General features: G+C 42.2%; 1 protein-coding gene across 1 annotated transcript in view; it reads left to right on the top strand.

Annotated features, from left to right (window-relative positions):
- The first annotated feature begins 1 nt into the window (after position 1).
- RSPO3 (R-spondin 3) overlaps positions 2-15,222 on the top strand; it is a 43,845-nt gene continuing 28,624 nt past the window's right edge. Inside the window, exon 1 of the mRNA XM_023759130.1 lies at positions 2-340. Within this exon, the coding sequence (XP_023614898.1) occupies positions 244-340 (97 nt within the window). The 5' untranslated portion in view covers positions 2-243. The remainder of the gene's footprint in view (positions 341-15,222) is intronic.

Here is a 15,222-nt window from a genome sequence, read left to right as displayed (position 1 = left end):
TTGACAACCACCCTCGCGGAGCCCCGCGGTCCAGGGCTCGGACCCCTTGAGAAGTACAATAGTTGGTTTCCCTCTCCACCCGCCGCGCTCCGCTGGCCAGCCCAGCACGCCCATCGGATCCGAGTGGAGAAGTTGTCCGCCGCTCTCTGTACGCCTAACACCTACCTATCTTCCTAAAACATTCAGCATCATTACCAATCAAAAGAAAAAGGAGAACAAGAAGGGAAACAGTACTGGGTTACTATGCACTTGCGACTGATTTCTTGGTTTTTTATCATTTTGAACTTTATGGAATACATCGGCAGCCAAAACGCCTCCCGGGGAAGGCGCCAGCGAAGAAGTAAGTGCAGGGTCTTTTCCGCGTTTGCTCCCTCCCTCCCGCCGTGTTCACCTGTCGGGTCGCCCGGCCGGTGCGGAGCCGGCAACCAGCGCGGCGGTCCTCCCCCCCTGCGCCCCACGCCTCCGACGGAGGTAACAGTTCAGGCTCCGGGAGGGACGGCGTCTCTCACTCCTTCCTCCCCGCATCCCTCCGTGACCCGCAGACACGCGCGTGCCGCGGCCGGGCATCCCGGGTGCCCAGGGCTCTCCCGCCCCCGGTAACTTCAGGTTCGCGGAGAAGTCGGGTCTTTCGTTGGACCAGCTCTAGGGATTCGCGCTTTCCTTTCGAGACTCGGACAGGAACCCGAATCCCAGGGACGCCCCTGCCCACCGGGGAGACGCGAGGGGCGGTGCGCGCTCGCCTGGGGCCCGGTCCCCTCGCGTGGCCGCCCCGCGTGGGGAAACCTGGCTGCGCTCTCCCGTGGCGATCGGCTGCCGAGACCCCGCGGGCAGCCGGGGGGCGAGGGGGCGGACGTCTGCGCGGCCACTCGCCCCTCGCCACACGCGAGTGGAGCCCGAGGCTGGAGAGGCGCGCAGGGTCCAGCGTGTCCGCGCGCTTCGGAGCCGCTCGCAGCCCCAGTCCCCGGGCGGTGGGAACCTCAGCACCGCCGTGCAGAGCCGGTTTCCAGGTTCAGCCTGGCCTGTCACACGTGAACATCTCAGGCTCTTTCAAGCCGGTCCCCTTTCTAGCGGGCAGACACGTCCGGGAGGTGGGGGTGCCCCCTAAAGATTCAGGCTCGCCTCCTCGCCGTCTCTGACCCTGACTCCCGTGACTTGGAAGGTTGGTTTTTGGGCGCTTCTTTGGACCGTGTCCCCGCTGGGATGAAACGGGCACCCCCGGAGCACCCTCGATCCAGGTCGGTCTGTGTGAAAGCGGTGCCCTCCTGAGATGAGGGCACAAACCCGGGAATGTCACCTCTCGCTGCTCCTGGGTAGCCCGGCGCGCCGGCCGCTCGAACGTCCGTGCCTGGGGCGGCAGTCCCTTGGAGGACAGCAGAGCGGGGGTGGGGGGGGTCTTCCCTGGCTTTAGTGTGGGGGGCGCTGCTGGGGAGAGGGAGGGAGAAACCGCCCGGAGCCCGTGGGGGCACAGAGGGTGATGCTATTGCCTTGGCCCCTCGGACCTCCTGGGGGTGGGAGGCAACGACGTTGGGCGGCTCTTGATCGCGCGTGGAAAGCCCCCCTCGCTCCTCGGGACCGGCGCGGGCGCCACGCGGAGGACACAGCACAGGCTTGTGTGAGATGGAGATTTAGTCATCGCTTCCCCGCCGCTGCTCGCCCCTGCCCTACCCCTGGACGGGAGGGTCCCCTGAAAGCTGCCTTTGTGCCGCTGGCCTCCAGCAGACAAGGTTTGATTCACCTGAAAACTGCCTTTTAGAAACGAGCTCCAGGGGCTCCGGCCCGGCCTCACTGCCTCTCGGATCGCGTGGCAGGGGGCAGGAGGACCTCAGCTAAACGTGTCAGGGCATCCGATTTATTATTCTTGGCTCCTGGGTGGTTTCTCTTCCTCCTCACTCCTCCAGCCATCCTTTCACTCAAGCATTGCGCTCGCGCCTGCGCCCCCTCCCCCTCCTCCCCTCTTCTTGCGTGTCCAGCTGGGGATCTGAGTCACAGGTCCATGGGAAGAAGGATGCCCACGCCGGGCACCAGCACAGCCTCCTAGTTGCTAATCCCTCTTCCAGCCGGCGCCCGCCTGGAGCTCAAAGTCCACTCCCTCCACCCCACTGAGGACCCACGGGGCTAGAAGCCGCTCACTGGCTGGGTGGGGACCGGGACCCGAGTGTCAGTGTGTCAAGTGTCTCCGATTGCGGTGTCGGAGCCCCTGTGTCTGAAGGAAGAGACAGGAAAGAAAGTTGGCCGTCCATCCGTTCCCACCTCCCTGAGCGAGGACAGCGGTGCGGGACGCTGCCCAGGGAGGCTGCCCAGGGAGGCTGCAGCGAGCGGCCGGAGAGCGCACCTCTAGGATAGGACCCTGGAGGAATCGCGGAGTCAAAAGGCAAACTGCTTCTCTGCCTTAATCATCTCCAGGCCGCCGAGTCAAAGGCGCCCTCTGGTTGTGTAGCGGGGATGAGAGAGGGAGTGGGTGGGACTGGGATGAAATTCCAATTATTCTGTGGGAGTGGGGCGTGGAGAGAGCTCCCAGAGCAGGGGATGCTCCTTCGCCCTGGAGTCTGCTTTGGCTGCTGGGTTTGCTGGTGCAATCCTGGGAGAGGGGCGACCCCTTGCGTCCTCCGAGGAGACACGCCAGACTCTCTTGGCAGGTGCAGTATGGGTTTTTGTTGTTGTTGTTGTTGTTTTGGAGAATGGGGAAGGGGTGGTGGGGAAGGAGAGATCTTTGTTAAATGTCCAGAAACTCAAGGCCAAATTGCATGTGCACATATTCATTTCTTTAAAAATCTCTGAAAGAAACACATAGAGACTTTTTCTCAAGGACTAGGAAAGGTTTTCTGTAATGAAAAGTAAGGTAATAGTCAAAGGGATTTTAGAAAGTGGTCTCTCCTGTTTTTCAAAGAGACAACTTCAGTGAATGTTTCAGAGTGTCCCTTCTAGACTGTAGTTAAATAGCTTCACTTCCTTAAACTCTTAAGACATGAGAGAAAATTGAACTAAGAACTTACAGTCTTTTGAATATTTTAGTAGAAAGTGTCTTGCACAAAAAGATATTCATTTGTAGTGTTAAAGGTCAAGTTGAAGGAACCATGGTTAATCCCAGATATAGCAAATGAAGCCATATCAGGTATTTCCCTCCTTCCCCCACACAACTGCTACAGCCTTCTCTCTATGTTGTTGCAAACTAATGATATTGTTTCCTCTTATAAAAGAGACATTTCACACAGAACTTTTAAATATATACTATATTGAATTATGGGTTGATAAATACACAATAACGTTTTCACCTATTTGGATTCATATCCAGTTCCTAGAGATGACTAAATTGAATTTATTTTAAGTAACAATACAATTGTTACTTAAAAATTCCCAGGTAGCAATGTTTTCAGAGGTAAGCATTAGGATGCTAAATCAAGAACCTGAAACTCAACTTTTAATTTCTCTCCAACTCAGCCTTTGCAACTTAGTACAGTCAGCTTCTGAATTCCAGGTTATCTGCTAATAAAATTAATAGTCAAATTTGCCATGATAATAACCACAATACCTTACTATTGCTCCACATTTTCACTTGAATTATTCATTTGAGCTTCTAAATAGCCACTTGATCTAAAGAGGCAGGCATTAATATTCTCATTTTACAGAGATTGAACCCAAGAAACAGAGGCTAAGTAAGCTATACAAAATTATACAGTTAGTAAGTGAAGCTTGTCCCCTGCTATTTATATGATATGCTGATTCATGTGTGAGAGAAGATGTCAGGCATGCTAAGTAATCTTACGGTCTCTAGACCATCATTTATCCAATATGTTTGGAGAATGCGCTGTTCTGCTTGACTGGAAGTTTTTGAAATGATATTTGTATGTATTATACATTAATGACCAATGTCAAAGGATTAACTAACGAGTAATAATAGTGAAGCTTGTTAAAGATAATATAATATTATTTGGTTATTCAGAAGTAATTGCAGGATCATATTATGCCAGAAGACTATTGTTAGAAACATCAGTTGCCATTGTAGTATTCTTTTTTTGTAATGCCATGTACTAATTGGATTTTAATTTTTTAGATTTCAGATAAATGCAAGATTTGAAAAGCCATTGTATGCGTAATAATTACAAAGTATCCATTGCACAATCTATAAAGCTTTTGAATCTTTCATAAAGGTGTTTTAAATAAAGGAGTAAGAATACAAATGGAATATTTTTAATGGTAATAAAATAAAAAACGGGTTCATTGGAATATACTGGTTATTGCTCATGACATTGTTTCAGATGTCGAGCCATTCTTTGAGATTCTGATGCACTCTTGGTGATTACACCCTAGTCTTGGAAAATAACAAGTTAACAATAAGGTGGGAAAATCTTTTATTTTGTCCTGAATTTTGTAATATTACTTTTAAATGAAAGTATGGGTTGGATATTGGCTACAATACATTTTCTCACCTGTCTACTTTTGTTAACTGTCTACCTTGTTGTTAAGAGAAATTTAATAGATGGTGACATGAGTAAAATTTGCTGGAGAAGGTATATTCTGCAACATATCATGTGCTATCTGTGTGAATCACAAATTCAAACTCTTAGTAATGACATCTAAATATATGCAAAAGACTTTTAGTTTTGTGAATTCTGGTTTAATCATCATTAGACTATCAGATTATTTTAAACTATTAAATTAATTATTTTATAGTTTAACAGAAGGATTTTACCAAGAACATTAAGGGTGATAATTTTTAAAGATTGTCTTTTTAGTCCCAAGTTACTCTACATAAACTAATTGAGAATATAAGAATGAATGTGAAATTGATTTAATGTCATCATGTCTATATTACTTTAAGCATGAAATATGAACAGTATTTCAATTTGTAAGTAGGTAAGTTTTGCTAACTCATTTCCATTAAATATTTCCCTGGCATTTAATATTCTACAAATTAGATCCCCAGAATGCTATGAATGGAAATTACAACATGTAGTTAAAATTGATTTTCAAGTTATTATGGAGAGACCCTTGCCACACTATTACAAAACAAATTTAGTAGTCATCTGATCATTTTAGACTATTTTTTAAAATATATTTTTATTGATTTCAGAGAAGGGGAGAGAGATAGAAACATCGATGATGAGAGAGAATCATTAATTTGCTGCCTCCTGCAAGCCCTGCACTAGGATCAAGCCCGCAACTGGGCATATGCCCTGACCAGGAATAGAATCTTGACCTCCTAGTTCAGAGGTTGACACTCAACCACTGAGCAATGCCAGCAGGGCTCATTTTAAACTATTTGAATCTGAACAGATATCTTTAAATTGCTACTAAAAGTCTAAAATATAAATGGTTAAATCTTTTTTAATGTAATGGTGCTCTAATTCTATGTAATGTTGATAGAATACTATGTGAAGTTGCCAGACCCCATGTAGAGTTAAGATCAAATTATCCGCCTGCAGTTATTAGAATGAACTATCAAAAATAAAACTATACTACCTATAGTGATTTACTCAGTCATCTTTTCCCTCTTTATCTCTATTCAAATGCTTCATTTTGGACATTGTGCTAACCTCTCTTCCCACTTCCTTACTGTTCACTCCCCTTTCGCCCACCCCAAAATCCTTTTCCAAGTAGTGAATTCTTGAAATGCCATCAGAGAGGGTATTATGTTTCATGAAATGTAAGAATCAACTTTGGTTACTGTTAGAAAAACATCATTCAGTTTGAGAGCATGGTAAGGATCATGCAAGACAGTGTGTTGAAATTATATGTTTTACTTGGTTAGGACTATTTCTTCTCTGAACACTGCCTTGTACACTCACATTCTTTTGAGAATGACCATTTGAAAAAGTGTTGAATCATAAATTACAGAGTGGGGTTTTTTTTTTTTTTTTTTGCCTTGCTTTTGATTTTGAGGAATAATGTGGAATTGTGAAATTTTTTTTAAGGTTGAAAATTATCAGCTTATCTTAAAATTTACCATCTGATGGACAACCTAGTAAATTTAAAACACTTTGCAATTATACCTTAACAAAATTATATAGAATCTATAATAATAAAAGCAAAATACGCTAATTAGACTGGACAGCCGAACAACCTTCTGGATGAAGTTGCGCGGCAGGGGCCAAGGCAGAGGTGGTTAGGTGCGATCAGGCAGGCAGGTGAGCAGTTAGGGACAATCAGGCAGGCAGGCGAGTAGTTAGGGGTGATCCAGCAGACAGGCAGAGTGGTTAGGGGTGATAAGATAGGCAGGTAAGTGGTTAGGGGCTATCAGGCAGGCAGGCGAGCAGTTAGAAGCCAAGGGTCCCAGAGTGCGAGAGGGTGCAGGCTGGGCGGAGGACCCCTTCCCGCCCCCGTGCACAAATTTCATGCACCGAGCCTCTAGTATAAAATATACATCTGTAGAAGATACTGCCCATTTTTTCTATTTATTTAATTCTACCTATCAGACCTTCCCATTAAGGAATACTGCTAACATTCTGTTTAAGTAGTCATCCAGCAATATTGAAAAGAATAGGATGTTCCACTCTCAAGAATTGTGGCAGCGCCGAAAATACTTACTGTCTCAGTGCCATTGAGTGCTAAGTAATTCCATTTTATGCTCCAAAGGTGTTTCAACAGCATGAAACTTTTAAGCAAATTACCTGAATTCTTTTTACATGTGAAACATTTGAATAATTTCAAAATTTTATTTTTAAAAATATGGTTACAGGTGCCTCTTCTCTGATGAGAGCATTTCTGCCTTATTTGTAATCTTGACAAGGAACCAAGTTACCATCTGCTGTCACTAACATGTTTCTGGAATTTTCTCAAAGAAAACTGGTACTAAAGGATATGATTGCCCAATTAAATATATCTTTTAGAACTTTTAACTGCCTTTATACCTCATGCAAGAATCTAATCCAGTATTCAAAACTCTGCCTTATTAAAGTTCCATCTGACCTTTAAGAATTTGATGAATAGCAAGCATCACAAGTTCATGATAGAGACTGAGACCTAAGAAGCCATTGAGGAGAGTCCTCAGTGTATGTGAGGAAAACTAGACTGAGAAGTAGACCAGATTCTAGATCCAGCACTGCTCCTAACATCTGGATAACCTAGTCAAGGTTACCACACTAAGTTGCAGTTCCTCACCTGTGAAATAAGATGGTGGTTAAAAATTTATATCTAGCCCAGCTGGCGTGGGCTCAGTGGTTGAACATCGACTTATGAACCAAGAGGTCAGGAGGTCAAGGTTTAATTCCCGGTCAGGGCACATGCCTGGATTGCAGGCTAGATCCCCAGTGTGGGGCGTGCAGGAGGCAGCCAATCAGTGACTCTCTCTCATCATTGATGTTTCTGTCTCTCTCTCCCTCTCTCATCCCCTCTGAAATCAATAAAAATTATATTTTAAAGAATTTAGATCTAAGTGATTCCTATAGTCTCTTCAACTTTTCGTCTTTGGGTATGAGAAGCATAAGTCAAGACTAGGGAGTTAAACAGTTTTAAATTTAGCTGTCTTATTCAACTAAGTTTAGTAGATAAAGATTAAGAATGAAAGCAAATATAAATATTCATTTACTACAAGTAAATTAATCATATAAACATTAGTTAATAAGTAATTTATCAAAGTCCATAATGAATTAATTATGATATTTCCCATCCTTCACAATTTCTCGTGCCTGAAAACATTAGCCATAGCACCAATCAGTGTTTTCAGTCTTCAGCAGGTCCATCTTGTCCTTTGGCTCACAGTCATAGGGATCTGGTTTGGAACATAACTTAAGAGAAGCTTTAGAAGTTCCCTATAATGGCAGACTTTCAGAAGGGGCCTGTGCTGGGATGAAGGTGGCAATTAAATGGCCCAGGTTTAGGGTAGTAAGGCCCTGTGCTATGACCGTTACTGATTGAGCAAGACAGCACATACAGCACATAATTTATATTATGAACAAATCCATAGATCTTGGAAACAAGTTGGACATTAAGGGAAAAGAGGAAGTGGACCATATTTGGCACTAAACTTTGGAGTATAAAGACTCAGGTCTGTGTGAATGGAAAAACAATGGGAAGGTAGGAAAAGCATATGTGGTAAGAAACTTATTTTTCTTTTGAGTTATCTTTCTTGAGGGCCAGTTGAACATTTAGTAACTCCAAATTAAAGTTTCAGAGAGTGTCAGGGGCTGAAGATAAATATTTTGGAGTCACTCACATAAAGGTATATACTCAAGACAAAATCAAATTGTGCCTTGTTTATGAAAAGTGTTTGCAGTGCTGACATTAAGACTCACCCTTATTCGTAGCTTCAAAATATGATTTATTACACTAATGCATTTGTTTTAAAGAGTCTAATATATTATTCTCAACTATGGTTTCTCATTTTTACATATGGGACTCTGTATTATATGAGACTGGTCACTGGTATCGTGAGCTGCAATTTGAACTTGCCAAATCTTTGAACTGAAGATCATACTTGGAAGTCTCATTAAATGTGAGACTATATTGCTTTGACACAGATCATAGGAAAGTTGAAAAACTTTATGGTAAAGAAAGACGAGTTTTCTTAAGATGTAAACATGATTTTTTGAAAATATTCCATTTAGATCTAGCATCTACTCAAAACAGTGCAATTCTATGTTCAAGTACATTTCTCTACAAAGTGCGCTCTCTTAAAATAAGAGCATCTCAGGGTGGGATGAAACTGGAAGGAATCCAGTCCATACACACAGTGTGTGGATTACCGCTGCAACATCCCCACCGAGTAATTGTCCAGCCCTAGTAACCACTCCACTCCACACCCTCTCTTTCTTCTCCTAGTCACTTTGAACCTTCTGTATCAGAAGCAGGTTATATTTCCTAGTGTGTCTATTCTCATAGTTCTCTTCTGAGACCTTGGCATGAGCATGGGATTGGATTCAGTTACCTTAAAACCCATTTCTTAAATGAATACACAATAATGCAATGCACTCTATTCACTCCCAAAAATTGTCCTCAGAAAACTAGCTGGTAAGCATATTTATAATTATACCCCGATACAAAGCACATTCCTGAGAGTAAGTGGTAAAGCAGCCCCCATTTTATAACCACATAACACAAACCACCACCACACAATATAAAATAACAGAATTTGTGAGCTGCTTGTTTTAGAACACTGTTTTCTTAACATATGCTTGATAAGCTGGTAAGAAAAGAACAGCTAGTTTCTCATTACTATGTTCTCCACTCATGCAAAAGGACCTCACAGATATGAGCACAGTCATCTCCACAAAGGCTGTCATGTCAGGAGAGGCGTATCAGTCACATTTTGCTGAGAAAAAAGAAGCAAAATGTTGTGCCAAAGTGTGTGTAAATGCTTCATAGCAAGCTATAGCTTTCTAGTTCTCAGAGCCACTGTTATATACATTTTATCTGCATATAATACATTTATATTTACTTTTTGAAACGAGTGCTGTGATAATGGCTATTACTTCAATAGCTGCTGTGTTCTAACTATCTATGAGGGCCCAACCCTAAACTTGATGTTTTTTTGCAAATATTATCTCAGTTAGTCCTCACACTCACCCTGTAAGAAAGGTGCCAATAGTGCCATGTTAGTTGCTCCAGATCAGTCAATGAAGATGTAGTGGACCTGGGATTCCAGCCCAGCTGACTCTGAAGCCCATGTTCTCCCCAGATTTCTTCTCATCACCTCAACTCTTGGGATTGGTATGGAAGCAATCATGGAAGCATTTTCTCAAACCTCACCTTACTTTTTCTTTCCCTTACTCACGCTTTGCTCATTATTTCTTCCTCCCCATTTGACAAACCGCAAGTTTTTTCAAACATTTACTATAGAGTTTGCTTCTGGTATTCTGATATTCTCGCCCATAGCTCTTTCTCTCCTTTACCCTTTCCTCTCTTTCTTGAAACCTGCCCTATTAATGATTTTAAACATAAAAAGTTGCTGATTTTTTTTTTCATTAGGACAATAGGCTAGCCAGTTTATATGAAATGCTCTGAGATTATTCTTCCCATCTATGGTGTGGATGTCCAAGATAAGATTAACTTAGGCATGAGGATGTGGGTACAGTCTATAATTTTTCAGTTAAATATCAAAATCTGTCTATGTAATTTACAACCACAATAGATATTTCACTGACTAGTTTTTGTTATCCAGAAAAGTTATCTTTATGGTGCTTCATAAAATCTGTTATTTATATTACTTTTACCATAAGCATTAACAGTAACCTCCACTCTGAATTTTTGTTTTATGGGCCTTTGTACAATAATTTTCAATCCTGATTTCAAATGAAAATCACCTGGGGATCTTTTTTTTTTTAAAAAAAGGCAAATCAATGCCAGACTACATCCTCAACCAAACAGAGCAAGCTCTGGGGCTGGGGCCTGGACATATATATTTTTAAAAATAGTCCTGTTGGATCCTTAATTTGAGAATGGCTATCACTGCTGAGTAACTGTTGAAACAGTGCCCATTCATGAGGGTTAGATAGATGAAAAAGCCTGTGCGTAGTGTGATAAGAAATGAGATATATGTCATTTGAACAGGTAATAGTTTAAAATATAAAGCAGTTAGATAATCCCATATTGTTTATCAATAGAGTAATGTTAAATTTGTGACACTGCCTAGTGCAGACAAGACCAGCTGATAGAGAATTGTCTCAGCCAAAGAGTCCAAGAAAAGAGAGCTAAGGCACACAGTAGGGCACCATAGTGAGTTGAACAGATATGGACTTCATTGAGTAAGAATACAGCTGCTGGGGGAGGTGCAATCCGGGCTGAGTGCTTCCTGCTGAACTCTATGTACCATGGGTGAGTGAGGCAGTAAATAGGATAAAAGATGGGGTATCAGCCATACCACAAAGGGTTTTCAAAGCTACTTAATAAGCAAATGTTTTTATGTCATACCTGCTGACTGGTAATGTACCCTAGAGTCCTCTTTGTTTTTAGGAAAACGTAGTGGTTAGAAAACTGCCTAATAATAAATAAACATCCCATTGTTTAATAGTTTCTACAATCCCTGACTAACTTAAAATTGACTACTGGTGATTGTAAAACTACTATAAGTAACACAGTTTTAACTCTATCTTAATGGGTTAAGTTTTGTAGTAGGTTGTTTATTCATGAACTTACTGATTTTTCTCTCCTAATGTGCTCTTCGTTGGGTGGTTATCTTCATTAAATCTTGTTTATTATTTTTTCTAGTCTAGGAAGGATTTTCAAACCTTGTCACAAACCAGAGAAAGCTCCATGGATAGTGAGGTGGAAGTCTAGGCTTCCTGTCAAACTTAATTTTGCTTGTTAAAGGGGCTTGCTGGGAGAATTTGGGTTCTAGTGAGTCACTAGGCCAAATCCCAATAACCACACTTGCCAAAAGTAATTAGATTGAGGAAAGCCAGGCTCCTCGGGCGGAGGGTCATCACAGCACACTTGAGCCATTGCTACGTGGTCAGACCTAGTTACTTGTCCCTGAGGATTGGGAACAATCATGAGTTATAAGGAGCAGAAAATCCACCAGAAAACAATGCTTTCCACCAATTTTTTCCCCTTCAATAGGTTATTCACCCTAAGCACGCAAGAGATGGAAATACGCCACTGGTATCCGTACACAGTTCATGTCACCATCACCATATAAACCACCTTGTCTGCCTGCATGAGTACAAACACACGTACAGAACTCCTGCTGTCATCATTCCAAGTTCTCCCCCTCCCTTCCTGAGTAGATAAAAAGAACCCAAGGAATTTAGTTGTCTTTGTAAAAGAGGTGTCTGATTAGGATGGAAAGGGAAGGGAAGGGACTCTTATAAACATCCTAAGGTCAATGTACATATAGTATTACTGAATTAACCCTTGGAAATAAGAACATAGTAGTGTAATACACCAGGACTGGAGTTCTAAAACCTCTAGAGCTAGGAAAAGGCCAACAATAAACTTACTATTTCTTGTACTGAAAAGAATACCATGATGAAACATGGTACCATAAGGAGTTAAGTAGAAATGATCAATAACTAAGCAATGCTCTAATTTTAAATCTTTCTACAGGCAAATATTAAGTTAGCATAAATATACTTAATAGCCTAAGTGAAAGTTTGCCTTTAAAATTATTGGCATTGCCTCAAATACCCAAAATAGAGACTCTGTCACTTCATGTGATGGATTTTCAATGGAACAAGGACACAGATCTCCCACTGATCATATTGTTAATGTGGTAAGTTTCACATTCCTTTATGACTCAGGATGACTTCAGCATATTTCAGTACTCCTATGACCTTAGCCCAGCGATTTCCAACCAGTGTGCTGCAAGAGGCAACTGGTGTGCCACAAGAATTTTTAAAACATGCAATACCTGACTATTTAGTCAGGGGCACTGACCTCTTTTCCCTTACATTGTCAAATTTAAAAAATGACAGCAGCCAACACAACAATAGCCATCTGATGTAAGTGAATCAAAATGACACCTACTTTTTTTTATCATACTGGGGGGAAAATATATATATATATATTTGATGTGCTACGGAATTTTAATAATTAGTTTATGTGTGCCATGAGGTGAAAAAGGTTGAAACTCACTGCCTTAGACTACTAGCTCTTTTTAAGCATGTGGATAGGTGATACTGCTTATTTTAAATCCACTGACAGGCAGGCAGGCAGGCAGATTCACTTTCTGGCCAGCTTTCTCTAGCAACTGGAAATCTCCAGGTAATACTGGCAAATAAACCATGACCTTGTGCACACCAAAGAATTATAGTGACCTACTGTCAATATATTACCAATCTAATGGAAATGTTTGATTTTCTTTGGTCTTGAGTTTGACCGTGAGATAATCTAAGAATAGAAGAATCCTAATTTTTGGAAATGTAGCAGCAAATGTTACCTGTGTTTACTTATTTCATTACCTTTTGATGGCATGTAGTTTCTGCCTTGAAATATAAAAGATATAGGCAAATGCTGCTTGGCCATAAACTAAATGAGCACATAAATGAGCAGCTGAATATTTGTTTTTTACAGAATTCAGTCTTGCTTTCCAAGTTATGACCAATTTGTTGATCTAAGTCTAAAAGAACTGCACTACTTTTTGGTAACAAGAAATAAAGCCCAAAGGTGGTATCATCAGCCCCTCTGCCCTCAATCCACCCACTCATTTCATGCCATCTCCAAAATGGAAACTCAGCCCCCTCCACAAAGACCAATGTAATTTAAAAGGGACAGTCTCTCTTTCCTATAGCACATTTCTAAGACATCCATCCAACTTTCCAGTTTGTCTAGAGCTTGATGCAAATTCAAACTTTTTTTAAAAATGTTTTTATTGATTTTTTTAGAGAGAGAGGAAGGGAGAGGGATAGAGAGATAGAAATATCGATGAGACAGAAACATCGTCAATCGGCTGCCTCCTGCACACCCCCCACAGGGGATCAAGCCCGCAACCTTAGTATGTGCCCTGAACTGGAATCGAACCGGTGGCCTCTTGGTTCCTGGGTCAATGCTCAACCACTGAGATACAGCGGCCAGGCTAGATCCAACCTTCTAACGCAGATCAGTGGGATTCCCTTGGAAGCCAGGTAGGCTTGCGGCAGGACCATGTGGATGCATCCTGGGCCCTAGCACAGTCAATAGCTTGTGCCATCCACTCGGCACCGAGCCCAGGACCCAGCCCTGATTCATGTGTGTTTTCATACTGGTGGGCATTACATGCCCATCCCTCAATAATACTTAATTTCTGAAAGAATAAAGGGGAGTTTCAGGCGCTCCAAACCATTTTAGGCTACCGCTATCGTTTTCAGCACCCATGTGGACATCTCACATTGCAGGAATTCATTGTAAACGATTTGCCCCTGAACTTAATATATTGCCCACACTATACGTGGAGAGTTTACAATCCCAGGAAACTTTATGTAATACTTTTTAACCAAACTACTTAAATCACTGGCTGTGGGGCAGAAGTGCTATCATTCATCAAATAACACATTTCAAATGAAAATTGCCAAGATTTTCCAGGGCAGGATATTTTCTCCACCCTTCCTAGCCCAAACTCACTTCCTCATCCACTCCCCAAATTCTAAACCACTACTCAGGCGAATTGAACACTGGTAATTTTAGAATCTTCCAAAGAAAAAACAAACACACAGATAGCCCAGTTAATTTCTAACACACTGTTGCCTTTATCTTGGCAGATTTCAGCCCTCTCCTTTCCCACTCTTGCAGGCTGACTCTCCCTCCACAGCCCATGGAAGGAACAAGGTATTTCTGTATCCTGAGCACCTTGAGGACCATTGCACAGAATGCGTTTGGTGCTCATTCACACTTCTTCAACAGGCTTCTTTCCTCAGAGACAATTTATTTACTTAGGTCTCTGAAGCCTAAATGATCCCTTTAACCTGAGGAAATTGGAGAGTCATTTTTATAAGAGCAATAAACGAAAGTGGCTGTTCATGCAAACCCTTGATATTCCAGCAAGCTGCTCCCTAAAATTCTGTTGCTGCTTAATATGATATGACCAGGGAACAGGCATCTCCCACCCCCAGGCATCTCCCACCCCGCGCCCCCCCCCCCACACACACACACATACACCAGACCCCTGCTCCTGGGAGTATGCCAGCAATTTTGCAGAATTTATTCTATTTAGAGAAATCCTTCCATTAGAGATTAAACAACGTGTAAGTAACGGTTCATAAATGATAGATCTTACTAATGTTTGCAACAGCAGACCTTATGCTCTCTGATGCACAGATTCCAATGCTGTACACTGAAGAAAAGACTAAGGGAAAAAGAATCAAGACAAGAATTACATTGAACTCCATGTAATTTGAACTGCAAGATAGTATTTTAAGTTACCACTACAGAGGTGACATGTTTTAATGTGCACAAAATGTAGGGGGAATGAGTTTCTTTAAATTACAAATAACAAAAGTTTGCTCCTGGCATTGTAGTGGTTTAAAAACAGTTAGAAGAGTCTGGCCAGTGTGGCTCAGTGGTTGAGTGTCAATCTATGAACCAGGAGGTCACGGTTCGATTCCTGGTCAGGGCACATGCCCGGGTTGCAGGCCCCAGGAGGGAGGCAGCTGATCAGTGATGCTCTCTCATCATTGATGTTTCTATCTCTCTCTCCCTCTCCTTTCCTCTCTGAAATCAATAAAAAGCAAACAAAACAAAACAAACAAAAAATGGTGAGAAGCAATTACAGATCTTTTTATTACCATGCATTTCAAATGCATTTCTTAGCTATATCTCCATATTCTCACCAAATGAGGTAATACAGCTGAGATCCTATGTGATGTAAAGTCTGGT

Source organism: Myotis lucifugus, unplaced genomic scaffold (genome assembly GCF_000147115.1).
Source record: "Myotis lucifugus unplaced genomic scaffold, Myoluc2.0 scaffold_150, whole genome shotgun sequence".
Classification (NCBI taxonomy): domain Eukaryota; kingdom Metazoa; phylum Chordata; class Mammalia; order Chiroptera; family Vespertilionidae; genus Myotis; species Myotis lucifugus.
Note: the sequence above shows the minus strand (reverse complement) of the source record. Positions and strands in the feature narration are given on the sequence as shown.